The sequence below is a fragment of the Mastomys coucha genome, unplaced genomic scaffold, assembly GCF_008632895.1.
Source record: "Mastomys coucha isolate ucsf_1 unplaced genomic scaffold, UCSF_Mcou_1 pScaffold18, whole genome shotgun sequence".
NCBI classification, from domain to species: Eukaryota; Metazoa; Chordata; class Mammalia; order Rodentia; family Muridae; genus Mastomys; species Mastomys coucha.
This window is the reverse complement of record NW_022196900.1, coordinates 79,878,140-79,898,612: the sequence shown is the minus strand read 5'-3', so window position 1 is coordinate 79,898,612 and position 20,473 is coordinate 79,878,140. Positions and strand designations below refer to the sequence as shown.

The 20,473-nt window shown below is 41.7% G+C and overlaps 1 protein-coding gene across 19 annotated transcripts in view; it reads left to right on the top strand.

Annotated features, from left to right (window-relative positions):
- LOC116096585 (microtubule-actin cross-linking factor 1) overlaps positions 1-20,473 on the top strand; it is a 353,064-nt gene that overhangs the window by 113,967 nt on the left and 218,624 nt on the right. Inside the window, exon 1 of one of the 19 annotated variants that reach the window (XM_031378567.1) lies at positions 822-1,156. The exons of 17 other annotated variants lie outside the window; for them this stretch is intronic. In XM_031378567.1, coding sequence (XP_031234427.1) covers positions 1,048-1,156 — 109 coding nt within the window. In that variant the 5' untranslated portion in view covers positions 822-1,047. Of the gene's footprint in view, positions 1-821; positions 1,157-7,841; positions 8,065-20,473 lie in introns of those variants that run through there. One more of the 19 variants, XM_031378569.1, reaches the window with a different exon arrangement.

Here is a 20,473-nt window from a genome sequence, read left to right as displayed (position 1 = left end):
TGTGTAGCCCTGGCTGTCCTGGAACTCACTCTGTAGACCAGGCTGGCCTTGAACTCAGAAATCTGCCAAGTGCTGGGACTAAAGGCGTGTGCCCCCACCACCGCCTGGCTTGTTTAACTCTTTTATGAAGTGATTCTTATAGTTTATACCTCCCCAGTCCTTGCCAGAACTTAGAATAACTGAGATTTTTCATTTGAGCCAATCTGGCTGGTCAGTAGTGGTAAAGAATCAGTAGCTGCTACAGTACCCACATCAGGTCTGTAAGCAGGCCCTGGTTTTGTGGAAGTTTTGGTTTTCTGCTATCTTTTAGTTCTTGATGTCCAGCCCATATCCCCCTGCCCCAGCTGATGGAAGGTTTTAATTGTTGTTGTTGTTGTTTTTCTCTCTTTGTCCTTAACCCCTGAAAAGTGCCAGGCTATACTTGTAGAGTGGCTTGCTCCCCTGCTCCCCGGTGCTCGGGTCTGTGAACTGGCGTCTGTGTGCTCTCCTCTAGGGCTATGGCTGTGGAAGGCTGCTCTCTGGCTGGGCCAAGGCTCTTGTTTACTTTGCCTCCTCCCTGCTGGAGTTTCCCCAGCGCTTCTGTGACTCTTTTCTTCTGACTATATCCTAAAGTTTGGCATTCCAGCCAGGCGGAGAATGGAAAGTTCAGAGTGTGCCATCCTCTGGTCCTCTGACACTCCCCTCTTTTAGAAAGGCCTAAGGTTTGTTTAAGCTGACCAGAGGATGCCAAAGATAGCGGTTTGAGTCAGCTTGACACACCGACTTCTCACTCTTCTTCCTCCTTCCCTTCCCCCTCCCCCGCCAACCAGTTGTTTTCTGGGCTTTGTCTGAGACACTGTAGTTTTAGTCCTAGTAGTTTGCTGAAAAAAGTGCAGAGGCGAGATGGAAGAAGCTGCCAGGAAGTTTCTGACCGCAGTAAGCCTGGGCATCTGCCTCTGCCTCTGAGCTGATAGGAAGGGGCAGCGTAAGCTCAGGAGAAAGGCATCCAGAGGCAGCACGGGGCTCCGCCTGTGGCTCGCTAAAGAGGGAGAAAGAACAGGCCTGGAAATGCCTCTTTTAGATTCATCTTATTTGCCGCCAACCCTCTTTATTTTGACTCACATTCTTGGAATTGCTGGTATTCTGTACTGGAAGAGATGTGCCAGAGACAGAGCAGGTAACTATGAGGTGCCTCCCTTCTTTAATCTCTGTAGGGCTCCTAGGGTGGGGTAAAGCAGGGTTATCTTCCTACTTGCTTGTTTGCCTTAAAGGGCCAGTGCACCTTCAAGCTGTTGTGCTGTCAGGGGATGGAGGGGAGAGACACAGGGTGGGGGAGAGAGAGAGAGAGAGAGAGAGAGAGAGAGAGAGAGAGAGAGAGAGAGAGAGAGAGAGAGAGAGAGAGAGAGAGAGAGAGAGAGAGAGCCAGCCAGCCAGCCTCCTTCCTGTTCTGTGACACTGGCTGAGGGGCTGGGTAGATGAGGTGATGACTGGTTTCCCAGTTGAAGGGCCCATTGCTCTAATGTGTCCTGCCTCAGAGGATTAAGGCCTTTCTCAGTTCCCAAGTGGAATGGCAAAAGAGGAGGGTGATTACAAGGAAAGGGTATGTGGCTCCTTTCTGAGGTACATTCTGGGTTGCTCTTTGATGCTGTTTCTTCCTGGGGCTATACCTAAGCCACAAGTGTTAGGAAGTTGGTAGTTGTTTTATCCACTGTGGCACTGGAGCCTTGAAGCTCCCTGTTAGTTATGCTGTACTCCATGGCTTTCTGACTGCCACTGTCAGAATCAGCCCCAAGGACAGCTGGTTCTGAGTTGCTGTGTGCGTGTTCTGTAGTACACCCGTGGATCTCAGTGCTTTTAACATTGTCACTGTTAACCTTCATCTAGACTTCCTAGGTACTTGTTACTGGTCTCTTTAAGCTAAGATCGGGCTGGTGTCCTATTATATTTCTATGAAGGGTTCATGAATGCATGACAGAATTAGAATTAGATCCTGTTGATTCCCCAGTGTCCTTTTTTGGTTAAGTCCCAGAAAAGCTTTTGGCTAAGTATTCAGGTTCATTGTGTGGCTCTATCAGCAGAAACAGAGGCAGACATTCACAATTATGTGTGTTTGTATGGTGCTATGTTTAAGGGACACCCCAAAGTGACATGCTTGTATTTGAGCTTAGAAAGAAATGGGTGGCTGGGCCAGTGACATGCATCTGCAGTACTAGAGCTAAGAAAGCTAAAGCTGTGAGATCTTGAGGTGGATGCAGACCTATGCAGTGAGCCTTTGTCTCAAGATAACTGCAGATGCAGGGCTTAGCCTCTATAAGCCCGCTTCAGTCCCTAACACTGAAAAACAGAAAGAAAACGGTAGGCAATGTTTGGGCCTATGATTTGTCATTTATTAAAAGAAAATAACATTTAGATGGAGTCTGCAGTTTTCCTTTCTAGTGCATTATGGGAATGATATTGGTTAATGGCTTTAAAGATTATCTTCAGTATAGTATGTTCTATGGGATTTAGGAGCCATTGGTTCCTTTTTAAGTACTTTGATTTTATGTTTTAAAATATTAACTTTACAAACAACAGTGAAATACATTGAAGTTAAAAGAATATAAATGCCTTGTAAGCCTTTTATTAAGTGAAATGGCTTTGGTACCAATACCTGTACTGAGAATGGACTGCATTGGATTTCTCCTTAGAATTAGATGGTGATGGGGCTGGAAAGATGGCTCAGCAGCTAAGAGCACCAACTACTCTTCCAGAGGTTCTGAGTTCAGTTCCCAGCAACCACATGGTAGCTCACAACCATATGTAATAAGATCTGATGCCCTCTTCTGGGGTGTCTGAAGACAGTGACAGTGTACTTATATAAAACAAATAAATCTTAAGAAAAAAAAAGAATTAGATGATGATGGCTTTTAGTTGGAAACAGTGGACACCAAATTATCCATGGACATACTTAGAGGATTCTGGACCAATCTCATTACCATTTCAATTTCAATGTGTATTTTGTCTGTTGAAATGTTTTTTGAAAATAATGTATATATTCTAATTATTGCTTGCCAAGTGGAGATGACTAGAATAAAATTTCTTCACTATTTCTGCATATTTGTATTGCTCATAAAAATATACATAATGAAAATATAAAGATTCTCATTTTCTGTCTCTGTCTCTAGTTGAAAATTTAAAACCCTCCTGCTTCAGCCTCCTAAGTGCTGGATTGTAGGCATGTGCCACACATCTGATGGAATATTGTCTTTATTATCTGGTCTATGTTTGTTATTTAATTACAATATATGGAATGTAAGTCCTGTTCCTCATAAATTCCAGACCAAGCTCAGTTGTGTGGGTCAGATGTTTAGTCCATGATTGCATGGGTGACACACGTTGTGTGATGATATAAAACTGGTTATAGTGTGTATGAAAGGGTTTGGTCTTGCATCTCTTTTGTAGTTATATTTACACAGTATAAATAATGATCATAATTTTAGCTACTGAAGCTGTTCAGTTTTGAAATGTATTCAACTCTTTGAAGATTATATTTTTGTTTATTTCAGGTAAATGGTAATAATGTTTATTGCTATTTAATTTATTTGTCTGCGTGTATTGGCTGCCTGTATGTAAGTACAACTCCTGGTGCATGCTTGGTACCCTTGAAGGTCAGAAGATCTTCTGAAACTGGAGTATAAATGTATACTGGAGTATAAAAGTGAGCCACTATGTGGGTGTTGGGAATGAAACCTAGACCCTTTGCAATAGCAACAAGTGCCCATAACCACCAACCCACGTCTTGGGCCTCATGTTTGCTTATGTTTATTTATATGCATCAGTCTTAAAACATTGAATCTTTTCAATAAAACACAACAGCAGTATGCCAGAGGTTGAGTCTGATATGACTGTAGTTAACCCCCAACAATCAAAATTATCTAATTGGTGTCATTATTTTACTTTTAAATAAGTCAGGTAAATTTGGACACATACATTGATTTATGTTACTTTTTTAAATGTCTTCTATAATAAGGTCAATATGCTTTCTTCCCTCCTGTTAGTGTTTTAAGATAGAGTCTCATTGTCTAGTCCAAGTATGCTCTGAACTTATGACCCTCTGAAATTCTGGGATTACAGGCATGCACCATCAGGGTAAAAGTGTTTTGAGCCAAACTTGCATGGTGGTAGAGCTTTGTGAATTCAAGGCCAGCCTGGTTTTCATAGAGGGTTCCTGGACAGCCAGGGCTACATAGAGACCCTGTCTCAAAATCAAATAAACAAAAAAAAGTTTTAGTTCCAGCATCTCTGTGAGTTTCAGGCCAGCCTGGTCTACATAGTGAGTTCTTTGACAGCTAGAGCTACATTGTGCCTCAAAAAAACAAAACCACAAACAAATGTATTATGTCAGAAGTGAATATTGCTGGATTGGCTTGTCTGTAAAGTTCCTTTCAGTAGTGCAGTTCTGGGACCCTATGTTCTGATAAATCCTCCCTGTTTGTGTAAGTATTTTATCTCACAGACCCTGCCTTAGGTAGGATTTTACTTCTGTGAACTGACACCATGACCACAGCAACTCTTACATTTAGTTGGGGCTAGCTTACAGGTTCAGAGGTTCAGTCCATTATCATCAAGGCGGGAGCATGGCAGCATCCAGGCAGTCATGGTGCAGGTGGAATTGAGAGTTCTACATCTTCATCTGAAGGCTGCTTGTAAAAGACTGGCTTCCAGGTGGCTAGGATGAGGGTCTTAAAGCCCACGCCCACAGTGACAAACCTACTCCAACAAGTCCACACCTCCAAATAGTGCCACTCCCTGGGCCAACCATATTCAAATCCTGACAGACCCTTAGACAGTTAATGTATATGGAAGGGTCTGTATCTATTAATAGATGTTCTACTTAGTTTTCCATTTGTCTTGAGGCATTTGTAGTGGTTTGAGTGAGAATGGACCCCTTTGGCTCATATTTGAATGCTTGGTCTTTCCCCCCCACCTCCCCTCATGTTTAGGTAGGATTAGGAGGTGTGGTCTTGTTGGACAAAGTATGTCACTGAAGGTAGGCTTTGAAGTTTCAGAAGTCCACCCTAGAGACTTGTTCCCTCTCCTCTGCTGAAGCTACCGAAGGGGCTTGCCATGCACTCCTGGGGACAGAGGCAGGTGGTTCAAGGTCAACCTGCTCTACACAGAGCTCCAGGCCATCAGGACCACATAGTAAGAAATTTATCTCTAAAAACAAACAGACATAACGGGAGACTGTAAGGTATCATACAAAAAGTTAGTGATCTTGAGCCATTGTCTCATAAGGGAAGACTTAAGGGTCCTCTTTTATAGTCTTAATATTAGATTAGTTTTAGAAAATAATATGTTGGCTTAGTTTTCTGTACTATTGTAAGAAGGCCAGCAGCTGTAAATCTTCACATGATCCCTAACCACATGTGGAAGTTTTGCCCTGAATGAGCCTTTTGAAATCTACTGGTAGCAGTTAAGTCACCTTTTTCTGCCTCTAGCGTGAGAAGATGAGAATGGCCATGTTTCCACACCAGCTTGAGTCTCCGATGGCTAAGCTGACTGCCCTAACAAGGCCCTCCTCTGCTGTCTTAGCATCTTTTGCTTGGAAGCTCAAGATGTGGTAGAGGGGAGCCTATCTCCGTCTTCGCTGCCTTTGTCCTTCAATGCCAGGGGAATGAGGAGAAGGCAAATTTTGTATCTCAGACAAAACCAGTAATATTTATGTTGATTTTTTATTTTTTATTTTTATTTTTATTTTTATTTTTTATTTTTTTCAAGACAGGGTTCTCTGTGTGGTCCTAGCTGTCCTGGAACTCACTCTGTAGGCCAGGCTGGCCTCAAACTCAGAAATCTGCCTGCCTCTGCCTCCCAAGTGCTGGGATTAAAGGCGTGTGCCACCACCGCCCGGCTATGTTGATTTTTTAGAGACTGCAAAATTATTTGTGATGTGCGCTAACTTTTCTGACATCCATAGTTTCTTTTTGCTGGCAAGGGTTTGAGACATGGTGTCACTTTGTTGCCCAGGTTGGCCTTGAACTTGAAGCAATTGCTGTGCCGCAACTTCCTTGGTGCTAGGATTGTAAGTATGTGCTACCACATCTATCTGGTTTAGGAGTTGTTATTTCTTAATTTTCTGAGGAATATTCTACCTCCTTAGTTGTTCTGGGTTGGTTCCTCTCAGAGACAGCAAGTATAATAAAAGGCACAGCTTTGGAGGTGGGCAAATAACTTGTTTGCTTTTCCACCTTGTATGTCATAGCATATGTCATCTCTAAAATGGAAATGACCCTTTTCTTAGAGAATTGTTGATGTGATTAGATGAAGTTACAGCTCTTAGCCTGTTCATGATCTGTGCCTAGCTTCAGTAGGTGCCAGCTTAGTTAGCTTAAATCAGGAATGCTTCCTAGCTGCTACAGAGTGGGTTCTGAAGACAGAGGAGAGTCCTCTGAGCTCACAGTTTGGATTTGAGAAAGGAAAAGATTACTGAATATGACTTCCGAAAGATTCCTTTCTCTTCTCTTTCCTACATCTTACAGATTCCCTTTCCCAAGACAAAATAACTTCTAGGAGGATTCATCCTCTCCTAGGCCAAGAAGTGTAAGTGGGGCATGCACTGAGTACCCTTGTCACAGGCTGTCAAGGGGGAATAGAGCTAGCTGAGGCACTTTCTTAATAAGCAATAACAGTGAAGGGACTTGTCAGATGGCTGAGGAGGTGACAGGACTGTGTAAGCTGTTGGCCCATAGAGGAGCTCCTGTTTATTTTTCCCACCTGTGGTCTTTTGGGAGACTCTTTATAACCTTGCTGGCCTGGGTGTCAACCCCTCCCCCACGCCTGTCTTCAGGAACAGGATTGAAAGCAGCATTAGCTTAAAGAAGTTGTTCTATTTAGGGAGCTGGAGCGGAGGGCAGTGATTAGGCCCTTATCAGAAGCTGGCCTCAGCGAGGTGAGGGCAGACAGAACTGGAGTCTTTCCTGACATCCACTGCTGGGATAGGGTTAGAATCATGAAGCGGCAGATGGGCTGGGCTATCTGAATGAAAAAGCCATTCATTGTGTTTTTTCAACATTCCAGTGTCTGGTACAATTAGTCAGGACTTGGAAAACAAGTTGGACAAACAAGCAAGCTGCCTTTCACTGATGGCTAGAGGGATTTCTGTCCCGCCTGAGTTAGGTGCACTGACTGAAGAAAAAGTGAGAGGATATAGGAAAGGGAAAGAACGGGGCTTTGTGATGTCACTTCTGGCTGGATAAGGGAAGGAATGGAGCAGCAAGCAAATTGTATGTCTGATGCTGATGGAATCTGCTAAGCTGATTGCCACTGGTTTGGGCTGGGCTGTCTTATAAAGAAGGTGGAAGCAGAAGTTTTGGGCAACTGTAAGTTGGGGGAATGAATCTCCCTTTAGAACCTAGGGATCCCTTGACATTGAACAGTGTTGGGGCTTGCCAGTATGGCCTGAGACTGTCTCAGTTGGCTAACATTTTAGATGTGCTTCTACTTGAGAAGAGGCAAGCCCAAGGAGCAAGTTGTTGGGCAACGAATGCACTGTCCCTGACTGGGCAGTAAGCCATTAGCTCACTAGCTCACCTGCAGCTGTCTAAGATGCCCCAGGTCACAGGCTTCTGCTGTGCAAACTCACAGGTCCACTTCTTTCTCCCTAGGCTTATTTTATTTAATACCTCGATAGGAGTTTTGCATACAAAACTCCCACCTCTTCATGCTATGTTGATCTTGAAATAGTGAGTTGGTGCCGCTTTCGAATAGCGTGTTTCCTACCTGCAGATCTGGGCTCAGCCTTTGGAAATGATCTGGGGAGGAGCTTCCTCTCTGACCTCAAGGGAAGAAGGAGGTCAGTAGGAAGTTGTGGGTGGAGTCACTTCTCTGTTCTTTTCTGACCTGTGTGTACCGTCACACAGCCCTTTGGCTATCTGTCTCTGTTCACCTTTAAGTCCACTCTGAGCAGCTGCAGAGGGTGCAGAGGCCACTAGCTGGAAGTCCTTTGGGACCCGATTTTCTAAGGTGGGGCCAGTGGCGCCATGTGGCCCAGTTACCAAGATGAGCATGAGTTCAACGCCCACCTGGTGTGCCGCATGTGCTGCATGGGTTAGTATGTGAAGGGTTTTCTTGTCTTACAGCCTCGTGCTCTTTGACTCACTAGAATGCACCTCCTTTGAAGCCCTGCAGGCATTACACAACCTTTGGGCTTTTAAAATGTGGGGTTAAATGGACCTGGGTTCCCCACTTCCTGGGTATGTCTTTGGCATGAGGGCAATTGCGAGTCTAAGCTTTGGGTGTGGGGCTGTTTTATAGAGTGTGAATTCATGCTCTTGCATCTGTCTGTGTCAGGAAGCCACTTTGAATTATGTTGCTCTGAGCTGAAAGACGGGTATTTTTAGCAGAAGTTGGTTAGGGAGTTCACCTCTGGGGGAGGGAGGAGTCATGGCCTAAGTTTCCTCTTTGGGGTGCATTGCTCCTTTCTATCTAAACTAGAGAAGAAACACACTTAGGATGATTTGGGAACAGAATCTGTTGGAGGTCAAGGGTGGGGCCTGTTAGCTGTTGCTTAGGTCCCTTGGCTAGGGAGGGGAGTTCATTATCATAGATAAAGTTCTGTGACCTTGACCAAGTGGTCTAAGTTTTTTTTGATATATGTTTCCTATGGGGTAGAGACTGGTGCTGGCCTGAGTCAGTCAGTCTGTCTGTCTGTCTGTCTGTCTGTCTGTCTGTCTGTCTCTCTCTCTCTCTCTCTCTCTCTCTCTCTCTCTCTCTCTCTCTCTCTCTCTCGGCGGGGTGGTGGTTCAAGACAGGGTTTCTCTGTGTAGCCCTGGATGTCCTGGAACTCACTCTGTAGACCAGGCTGGCCTCAGAAATCTACCTGCCTCTGCCTCCCAAGTGCTGGGATTAAAGGCGTGCGCCACCACTGCCTGGCCTTAATTCTCAGTGAAATGAAAAAACTGAAATTAATGTATTTCATAGAGCTAGACTAACTCTTCCTTATAAACCCAACCCAACCCAAACCAAAACTGTCCTTTATTCTGAAATTGTCCTCCTACTTTTTACATTAAAATACCCTTTGTTCAATAAAGATTTTGTTATTAGGTGGTAATTTCTAGATAGTCTTAATCATCATCTTTTTTTGGTTTTACGAGACAGGGTTTCTCTGTATAGCCCTGGCTGTCCAAGAACTCATTTCTATAGACCAGGCTGGCCTCCATTTCAGAAATCACCTGCCTCTGCCTCCTAAGTGCTGGCCGCAGCAGCCACTGACACCACCAGCCAGGTTAGATCTCCTAATTAATTTGAGGAGTTTACTGGTCAATAAGATAATGTGTCTTTTGAACAAAAATGTAATCCAGATTGGTTCGATTTTCCTAATATTGAAATCGCTGATCCAGAGGGATTGATCCAGAGGGATTCTGAGAAGAAATCTAGAAGAGAGGAACAGGGGCAAGATTCTGATCTCTCCTGCCTTCAGGGTTGGTGCTCCCAGACAGTGAGGTGTTTTTTGAGGTGTGTATTATACCATGTTTATGGCACAGGGAGAGGCAGCATTAGGCAGTTATTGCCTAGGTGTTTAGTTTTTTTGTCTTTTCAGAGAATTCCTTCCTGGGACCCAAAAAGAGTGGTCTGTGTTTGAAAGTGCTTAGAGATAAGCTTAGAGCCCAAAGGTTACTTTTAGTAACAAACCAAGGAATGTAAGGAAGTCAGAACCTCTACTGATTTAAGGTAAAAACTATACTTTCAGCCTTTCATTCCCCAGAGCAGAGCCTCTCAACCTTCCATAATGCTGTAACTCTTTAATACAGTTCATGTTATGGTGTCCCCAACCAGAAAATAATTTTCGTTGACACTTTATAACAGTAATTTTGCTACTGTGATGAATCATAATATAAATCTATGTTTTCTAATGGGCTTAGGTGACCCCCAAGAAAGGGTCATTAACCTGCAAAGGGGTTGTGACCCACAGGATGGGAACCACTGCTCTACAGGCTCTGTAGCCTAAGAGTTAAGAAAGGGAGCCAAAATCACAACAGGAACTTGCTGCTCTGCCACTTAATGCTTACACAGACTAAGACAATTGCTTAATTTTTTGTGCCCTGATTTCCTCATTGTTAAGAGGGGATTAAAGCAGGTCCTAGTTCATGGAGTAGTTATGAGGAGTACATGATATTGAAGTGTCTTCCTACTGTCTTCTGTACACATTCGTAAATACTAGCAATTGTGGTGATTGTGAATACTGGTAATTGTGGTGATAGGTGAAATGCACGCAGTATGGTGCGTCTGTGCTTCTCACTGTTCCTCTCATACAAGTCAGACTTGTGGCTGTGCCCGGCGCCGTACTTGTGAGTATGTCTGGACACTGCAGGGAGAATTACTTTGGATGCTCTTTGTTCCTTTGGGTAGATTGTACGGTAGCTGGAGGAGATAGCTCTGCCCTAACCTGGGCTAACTCTACTCGCAGACCTGTGACTCTTTCCTGAGAAGGGAACCAGATTTACAGCACTTGGGCTTTCTTAGAGGTACAGCTATGACTCTTAGTTACTTTTCTTGAATTTGAACTTTTTAAGCTCTCCAGATGATTTGATATGTCTGGCTCACAGACTAGCATTAATAACCATTGGCCTAGTCTAAACTCCATATTTTATACATTATACTCAAACTTAACGGGGGTATCATAAAAATGGAGACTGAATACAAATTACAGGCTTGTTCCTATGTAATCTTGTCTACTTTTCTACCTTAATTGTCCATCTCCATCCATCCATCCATCCATCCATCCATCCATGCATCCATCCTATCCACCCACCCACGTATGTATGTACGTATGTATGTGCATGTGTTTACTTATTTTTTTGTTTATGCTTTCCACCTTTTTGAAACAGGATCTCTTCCTGAGCCTGACCCTCTGCACTTTGGCTGGGCTGGCTAACTGAGTAGCTCTGGGATCCACCTGTCTTTACATCCCCATGCTGGGATTATAGATGTACATCCAAGCCCAGCTTTTATGTGGTACTGAGGATTCAAACTCAGGTCTTCATGCTTGCATAGATAGTGTTCTTACCCATGTAGCCATTTCCGCAGCCATCTGGTGTTTTTCTTTAATTAACTTTGGTCCTGTACTTTCTGATTTTCAGTAGTCCAGACAATTCTTACTAATAAGATAAAATTTTCTTAAAAAATAAGGAAATCTTAAAAAAAAAAAAAAAAAAAATAAGGAAATCTTAAATTTGCATTGATGATTCTAGAGTTGCCTAAAATTCTAAGTAACTCTTATTGAAGCCTTCTGAACATCACTAATCCTTAATAGTAGATATTCTTTGTGAATCCCTCTCATGACAGGTCACAGTACTCCTTTCCCCTTGACTACATGGGACATTGTTGTGCTGGCTTGTACTAATTCCATGGAGGCAATATGTGTAGTGGCTTACAGATCTATGATGAGTTGGTATTCTACCACTTACTATGTGACTTTGGAAAAAGCAATAAGCCTGCTGAGCATTACTGGAATATAAGTGAGAACAAATAGGGGCTGGAGACTTTATGGAGAGTGAAAAGGAATGAACAGCAGGCAGGGATCATGTTCTAGTCCTAAGCTAAAAGTTTGAATGCTATCCTGAATGGGAGTGTCAGGCTATGGCATTATGTAGAGTTGGGTTCAAATGTGACTCCTGTGATCTTGGGCATGTTGCTTGTCTTTGTTGGGCTTTATTGTTCTATAAATCAGCATAGTAGCTACTTTATAAAGCTGTTGAACATCAGCAAGCGTATGTGGAGTGCTAAGCATATGCAAGTAGATATTCAGTAGGTGATAACTACTAATTTTTGTTTTGTTTTTAAGTCTTATTTTGTCACTCCAAACAATCTTGAACATGCTAAACTCCTACTGCCCCATCATACCCAACTTCTGAAATTAAAACTCATTGGAAGATTTTAAGGCAGACAGACAGGAACAAGATTAGTTTGGGTAGAAATACTGCAGGCAGCCTGACAAGGTGGCTCAGAGCAGGGAGGACCTGTTAAGATCAAGGGGAAGGGAAGCATTTAGGGTCAGGAGAGGTGTTCAGTGGTTAAGGACCACTTCTGTCTCCAGCACCCATGTTATGTGGTTCACAACTGCCTGTAACTCCAGGTTCAGGAGTTACACTCTTTTTTTTTTTTTTTTTTAAAGATTTTATTTGTTAATTATATGTAAGTACACTGTAGCTGTCTTCAGACACTTTTTCTTCTTGCTCTGGCCCCACTCATTCACTGTAGCTGTCTTCAGACACACCAGAAGAGGGCATCAGATCTCATTATGGATGGTTGTGAGCCACCATGTGGTTGCTGGGCTTTGAACTCATGACTTTTGGAAGAGCAGTCAGTGTTCCTAACCACTGAGCCATCTCTCCAGCCCCAGGAGTTAACACTCTTTTCTTTTGGCCTCTGTGGGCACTTGTACTTATACAAGCACATATCCACATAACTAGAATATTAAATAGATCTTTATAAAAAAGAGTAGCAGCCTTTCACTGCTTCTGTCTTTTCTCATGTGCTTGACTGCCTGCCTGCCTCCTCCTTCCCTCTCTCCTTCCCTCCCTTCCTTTCTTCCTTTCCTTCCCTGTGTGCTTGCTTGCTGAGGGTTGAACTTGGAGCCTCACACATGGCAAATAAGGCACTCAGCTGTATCCCTAGCTTGAGGATTTAGTTCTAGACAGGCAGAATTTCAGATGAGCACAACATGAATGAAATGTTTAGGAAGTGATTTAAATAATGTGAGAGTAGTGCTTGGGTTAAAGGCCTGAGCTAAAGATATAGATTTGGGAATTACCACTGTCAAGGTTATAGATAAAACCAATGGAAACAGTTGTAAATGACAGGTATTTTTAACCTTGTTTTGAAAAGCTACGTATAACCCCCTTCACAAAACACCAACATTTTTGCATGTAATTTTAAGAAGTTTATGAACACACTCTCTAAAACAATAGTCCTTGGTCCATAGATACTTTAAGAAACTATAATGTAGAGTAAAAGAAAAAGGACTAAGCATGAGGAAACATTTAAAGAGTGAGCAGAAAAGAAGGGACAGCCAGAGGAGGAGGAGGAAAACTAGGGTAGAGTGGCATCTCAGATTCAAGGCGGAGATTGTTTTAAGGGCAAGGAAACCAGGTGTGTGTGCACACCAACACCGCTGAAGCAGGACTGTCAGTTCAAGGCCAGCCTAAGCTATACAGTGATTTGGAGGAAGGTAAAGGAACACTTGACCTGACCATGTCTTTTACCACAGAAAATTAAGAGACAAGCTGAATATGTTGGTTTGTTCCTGTATTCCCAGCACTTGGGAGACGGGGGCAGGAGCATTGGGAGTTTAACGCCAGCCAGGGCTCTATGAGACGCTACCTTAAAAAAAAAAAAAAATCTCACTCCTTAAAAATACTGATTAGGTTAAAATGGATTCTGTCTACTTTTTTCTTTTCTATCTGTGAATTGGCTAACCTGTGATAGTAACAGTAAATATTTTGTTGTGTTTGTGTGTATATGGCAGGCCTTGAACTCAAAATTGTCCTGCCTCACTTTTTTTTTTTTTTTTTCCAGACAGGATTTCTCTGTATAGCCCTGGCTGTCCTGGAACTCACTCTGTAGACCAGGCTGGCCTCGAACTCAGAAATCTGCCTGCCTCTGCCTCCCAAGTGCTGGTATTAAAGACACACGCCACCACTGCCCAGGTTTCCTATGCATTTAAAATCTCTAGTCATTTGCCTTTACTTATAAAATATAGGTTGGTTTCAAACTTGTCATGAAAGGACACAATTTGGGCCAGGCCATAGTATCAGGTTTTTAAAAAAGAAATAATTATTTTATGTGCGTAAGTATTTTGCCTGTATATATGTATGTGCACCATGTGTGTACCTGTTGCCCAAGGAGATTAGACAGGGTATTGGATCCCCTGGCACTGGAGTTATAGGTGGCTTTGAGCCACCGTGGGTGCTAGTAACCAAGTCCAGGCCCTCTACAAGAGCAGCAAGTGCTCTGAACCAACACAGTCTCTGCGGCCCCATCCCATCAGTTTTAAGTCTTACTGTTTCCTGGCAAATCATCTTAGCTCTATTATCTCTGTCACAAACTGTCAATGTGAGTTCACTTAGGTGTGACTTCAGGTATCAGCTTCTCCATCTCTGTTCTTTGTTTTTGTCCATTGAAGTTTTCCTACAGAGGCACACTGTAGAAGAGAGAAGTGCAAAAGGAAGCTGCAGTAAGTGCAACCACAGCAGGTGTGTGTGCCACACACTGTGCAATGCCAATACCCGCTGCCTGAGCACCTCGGCTCAGATCGAGACTTAGTATGTGTTACCAATAACTGTGTGGTTTTTTTTTAAAGGTTTGTTTATTTATTATATGTAAGTACACTGTAGCTGTCTTCAGACACCCTAGAATAAGGGGTCAGATCTCATTGAGGATAGTTGCAAGCCATCATGTAGTTGCTGGGATTTAAGCTCACGACCTTCACAAGAGCAGTCGTCACTCTTAACCGCTGAGCCATCTCTCCAGCCCTGAAATAAGTGTGTTTTACATACAAATTTTCTGCTCTGATAGAAGCACAATGGATTGTTTATAGAATGTAAAGATTATTTTTCTTTTGTTTTTTTCGAGGCAGGGTTTCACTGTGTAGCCCTGGTTGTCCTGGAACTCACTCTGTAGACCAGGCTGGCCTCAAACTCAGAAATCTACCTGCCTCTGCCTCCCAAGTGCTGGGATTAAAGGTGTGCACCACTACTACCTAGCAAAGATTATTTTTCTACCACTATTCCTCAGTAGGTATCAAATTTGTATATCTTTGTATTATATTAGAATGTTTGATTTTGTTTATTTATTTGAAATTTTAAAACAGAATCATATAGGCCATCCCAGGCTGGCCTCGAATCTACTATCTAGCCTAAAATGACTTTGAACTCCTGATCTTCTAATCTCTAACTGCCATGTGTTGGGATTGCAGGAATACAACAACGTTCTGAGCTAGAATATGACTTAACAATGCTTGTTGTTGTTAAACATTTTACTTACTTGTGTGTGTTTATACAAGCACATGTCACAGCACACTTGGAGATCAGAGGGCAACTTATAGAGTTGGTTCCTTTTTTTAATCTGTGGATCCCAGGGATCAAATGCAGGTCATCAGGCTTGGTAGCAAGCTCTTTAACCCACTGAACCATCTTCCTGGCTCTAGATATTGCCTTTTGAGTTACAGATGTTGTGAGCCACTGTGTAGTTGGTTAGAGACGGTTGTGAGCCACTGTGTAGTTGGTTAGAGATGGTTGTGAGCCACTATGGAGTTGCTGGGAATTGAATCTGGATCCTCTGGAAGAGAAGTTGGTGTTCTCTCCAACCCCAACTACTATTTGAGATTTTTAGACTTAAATTTCTTTTAACAAAATCATTTAATAAATTTTGGCTTGAGGTTGGGACAGATTTTCCAGTAATTTCTAAAATGACTGTAAACATACTGCTATTGTGTACTATATAATTGCCAGTTCTCTCTGCACTGATGACTATAAAATTATCATTCAACTCTGACAAATAGTCAAGATGCTCTATGTTCTGTGGTATCAGTTAGTTAGCCCAGATTTAATTCTTTCTATCTGTGAAAGTAAACAAGCATACCCATCTCACTAGCATGCAATTCTGCTTTCATTTTTAATAAATTAAGAAAAGTATATATGCCAAGGAATTTTTAAAAAAATATTATTAATCATTTTTTATTAGTTAATATATTACTGCTATACCTATTTTATGTCTGGGGTCATGTAAAAATTTCTTGGAAGAAAGAAAGTTGAGCAAGTAAAAAAAAAAGAAGTTTAAGAGACTGGGCAAAATACTTGTTTTGAGTGCTCTATACTTACTTACCTGTTATGGCACTTATGAAATTATGCCACAAAGTTATTTATATTTTTAATTTTAAGTTTATGAGTGTTTTGCCTGCATGTATTTTTGTGCACAATTTAGATCCTTGGTACCTAAGAAATCAGAAATCCCTTGGAACTGGAGGTATGGATAGTTATAAGTCACTATGTAGCAACAAGTGCTCCTAACTACTGAGCCATCTCTCCAGCCCCGGTTATTGGAATTATTACTACCAGAGTGTGAAGGACCTTTAATGCACATAGTACAAGAATGAACAAATAAGTTGTATTTTAAGGAACAATTATTACTTGGAGTGGTGGGAAGGGAAAATAGTCTATTACAAAGTGAATAAATAGCATGAGTGTCATAATGAGAGGAGCCTGGCTTGATGCTGATTCTGAGTCAGTCTTCAGATGGTAGGACCTAAAAGGATGATGATGTTGGACCAAAGCAGCATCTAAAAAAAGAACTAGAAATGGTGGCATACAATGAGCAAGTCTAATAGGAATCCTAGCTTCAAATATCAACATGATTCTATTAAGTTAAAACCAGATTAGACCTAAAATAAATAAATTTCTGACAGTCCTAAGAGTCAATAGTTAGACTTTATGTAGAAGCAGACCTCAGTGCTTTATTTACAGAACATAAGTTGTTATGTTGCTTCCTGAGATGATGGCTCCTCTTATCAGCTCCAGAGTACCATGTGTGATCTGGACAGACCTTTCAACCCCAATATAAAGTTACAAGAGAATTAGAATGAGTAACTTGGAAAGCCTATATGTTAATTCTGAGGTGTATAATAGGGAGAGACGTATTCCATGCAAAGCAGGAAAAGATTCAATCTAAAAACGATGTGAAGACAAAGTCTTAGGGAAAGGGAGAGTGGAAGCAATACAAACCCCAAAATAAGAAGGTGCATACTCCCCCAGAAGGGAGAGGCTTCAGAGTGGGCGTGGTACAGTGTGGCTTTTCCTAGGCCATTCTGTTAAGGGAGACACTACTCTTGTGGAGAGTTTCATGTAAGCTTCTGAAGTTAGTTTGGAGCACTGGTGACTCATTAAAAACTTACATCATTCTTCTGAAATTCTCTGACCTGGGGAAGAAATGGGAAGAGCCAAGCAGTGCTATTTAAGTGAGAGCCCCTAAGGACAGTCAGGAACTGCTCCATCGTCATGTTGTCTAGCGCGAGGAGAGCTAACATTCAAAATTCTTTTATTTTTTTAAAGATTTATTTATTTATTTTATGTATGTGAGTACACTGTAGCTATACAGATGGTTGTGAGCCTTCATGTGGTTGTTGGGAATTGAATTTTTAGGATCTTTACTTGTTCTGGTCAGCCCCATTCATTCTCTTTGCTCCAGTCAACTCTGCTTGCTCGGGCCCAAAGATTTATTTATTATTATACATAAGTACACTGTAGCTGTCTTCTGACACATCAGAAGAGGTGTGAGCCACCATGTGGTTCCTAGGATTTGAACTCATGACCTTTGGAAGAGCAATCAGTGCTCGTACCCACTGAGCCATCTCGCCAGCCCCCAAATTTTTAATGAACAGGGTACCATGAGAGTGATTGAAGATCAAGAATAGTTAATGGGGAAGACATGGGGAAAACATGGGGCATGATTCAATGAATCATGTATGAGGATGAATGAAATACTGGGGTTAATCCCTAGCATGCCCCTCCCCACAGAAAAGAATAGCTAAGAGGTATTAGGTATTTTGCTTTTTGTTTGAGACAAAAGTCTGATGTATCCTAGGCTGGATTCTAACTCCCTATGTAGCCAACAATGATCTTAAACTTCTGACCAGTCTTCCTGTCTCCTCTAAAGGCTACAATTACAGCATGTACCACCATGCCCATTCATGCTGTGCAGGGGATCAAACTCAGGGCTTTACAAGTACTCTGTCAAATGAGCTACATGCCCAGCCCTGTATTAACAAAGATGACTGCTTTTTATATTTGGAAGACTGGGGCTCAGAGTGTGGCTTCACTCTGGATATGGGGCAGAGGTGTTAAGACAACAGATGAGGGTAGGACTGGAGTTATCTCAGTCATCTGGGCCAGTGGCTGGAGATGAGCTGCTGATGAAGTTCAGTGAAACAAGTAGGCTCAGATACACAGCCAATATTCAAGCTGACATCTGTCTGTCTGTCTGTGATGTGAATCTAGTCTCTAGGAAAGATTTGTGAGATTTGCTGTGTGTCAGTTGGGGGCAGCAGGAAATGGTCAGTAACAGTGAGGGTGATTTGTTTTATGGTTTTATTTTTCCTTTTAAAAATTATTATTTGGAGATGGCAAAATGGTTCAGTGGAAAATGTGTCTCTGTCTTTGTCTCCCCCTCCATAAAATGTAATAAAAATTTAAAGTAATTATTAGCATATTCATTGTGCAAAAGACGGTCTCATTATTTTCACCCATGTAGATGATGTATTTTTTCTCAGAGGGGATGATTGAAATAGAGTGCTGTATGGATCGCACAGGCTTCAGATAAATAGGAAAGACTCAGGCCTGGTTACTCAGTTCCTGGACTTGGCTCTGGGGAATTGCTCAAGTGAATCTTCCATAGGAATGGTTGTCTATGGGGCAGTCCTTGTCAAGTACTGACAGAACTGATGTTTCTGTTAAAGAGGTTTTGCTGGGGTGGTTTGTGAGAAAGAGGAAGAGTTTATTATTTAGGAGAAGGGCGAGATGCTCAGGAGAGCTAGTAGGGTGACCTTGGGGATGGCTGGCTGCTGAGGGAATGGGTGGAGTAATGGGTACAAGAGGAGAAGCAGGGTTAGGTGTGCAAAGTGATGCAGTAGAGACTAGAAGTTTGGAGTGTCTGCACTATGCCCTGAGCCTTCCTACTCCTCTCTTGCTATTCGTAACTTTTGCCTATCACGAGGGATGCGGGAGATCTGACACTGTGCTCTCTGCTCTACTCAAATTGTTGTGCTGAGGAGACATTGCTATGACAAGGTTTTGGATTCCTGTGATTCTGACCAATCTGTAAAGTCGTCATAATCAAAAAAGAATAAAAGATGTTTCAATGAGCTAGATCTTTCATTGTCCCATGGCTTTGTACCTAAAGTCAACCTTATTTATTTATTTATTTATTTAAACTCTTTTTGTTTGTTTGTTTGTTTGTTTTTCGAGACAGGGTTTCTCTGTGTAGCCCTGGCTGTCCTGGAACTCACTCTGTAGACCAGGCTGGCCTCAAACTCAGAAATCCACCTGTCTCTGCCTCCCAAGTGCTGGGATTAAAGGTGTGCACCACCACCGCCCAGCTAAATCACATTCTTGTTTCCCTCTTGTACCCCTACTCCTCCCAGAGCCCCCCTTCAATACTTACAATATCTTTTTTTGTCATATTCTTTAAAATTTATAAAATAATATAGCAATAAAAATGAGTATTATAAAAGTTGTTTGATATAAAACAACAATCAATTTAACAGTCTTATGTAGATGCTCATCTACAATAGTGAAAATACATTTTTCTCAATATAAATTTTAAATAACAAACATATTAACTGTATACTTCAAAATAATACATCACTACTAGTATTTTCTTAAATGAACATAAATATATAAAGTCTTTTTGTTTGTTTTGTATTTAGTAGAGTTTAAAATCTTGGCTCTTACTATGGTACAAGCCCAAAATAAGAACAATTTTTAGACATTGGATTTCATTGTAATAAGGCTGTACTTCAATGACCCTCACATCACCAAAGAATTTTACCTCCATTGTAGCTAAGTTGAGAGTTGATAGTTCTGCTGCACCAAGAAATGAATTGTAGGCTTGATTTTTGGATACAGACTTCCTGCTATGGTCAAAGCTATTTGACTTGAGTGAGTGACTTTATTCTCAGCCCAGAGAGGACAGGTTACATTCATTTAAGAAATGGTGTGTATATTAAGGTGGTCTGTCCATAAAGTCATTCACCAACTGTTTCAATGAACAATAGTTCTGCTTGGAGGGTGGCACAGACATTAGGTGAGGGTAAGAATTTGGTTCATTAGCTGTGATAATTTGGAAAAGGATTCATCTCAGAGAAAGAGTAACTTATAAAGTCCTCTTCTTCAATCTTGATACAAGAGTTACAAACGTCAAGCAAAGCATTCAGTCTCATTCTTTTTTGTTCTCTTACAAGCAACTAATAGAGAGGCTGAGATAGGAGAAGCAAGATTTCAAGACCCTTATGTTGTTTGTACACAGCAAGACACTGTCACAAACAAGCTGAAAGTATATATAGATTGTACAATATTGGACCTATTCCTCCAATTACTAAATTAGAGACCATTGGATGACAATCAACAAATTCCTCATATTTTTGGATTTCAACCACTTAGGATATGTTGGTAATATTAATTTTCATATTAAGATATTAAGAAAAGGTAATTGTTCCTGTTGTTTTTGTTGTAAGAGATGGAGTTAGATTTGTGTGGATTTGTTGAAAGATTACTTTCTTGCTTCTTCTAGGGTGTAGTTTAGCTCCTTATGTTGATGTTTTCCAACTATTATCCTTTGTAGAGCTGGATTTGTGGAAAGATATTGTATAACTTTTGTTTTGTCAATGGAATATCTTATTTTCTCCATCTACGGTAATTGAGAGTTTTGCTGGGTATAGTAGCCTGGGCTGGCATTTGTGTTCTTG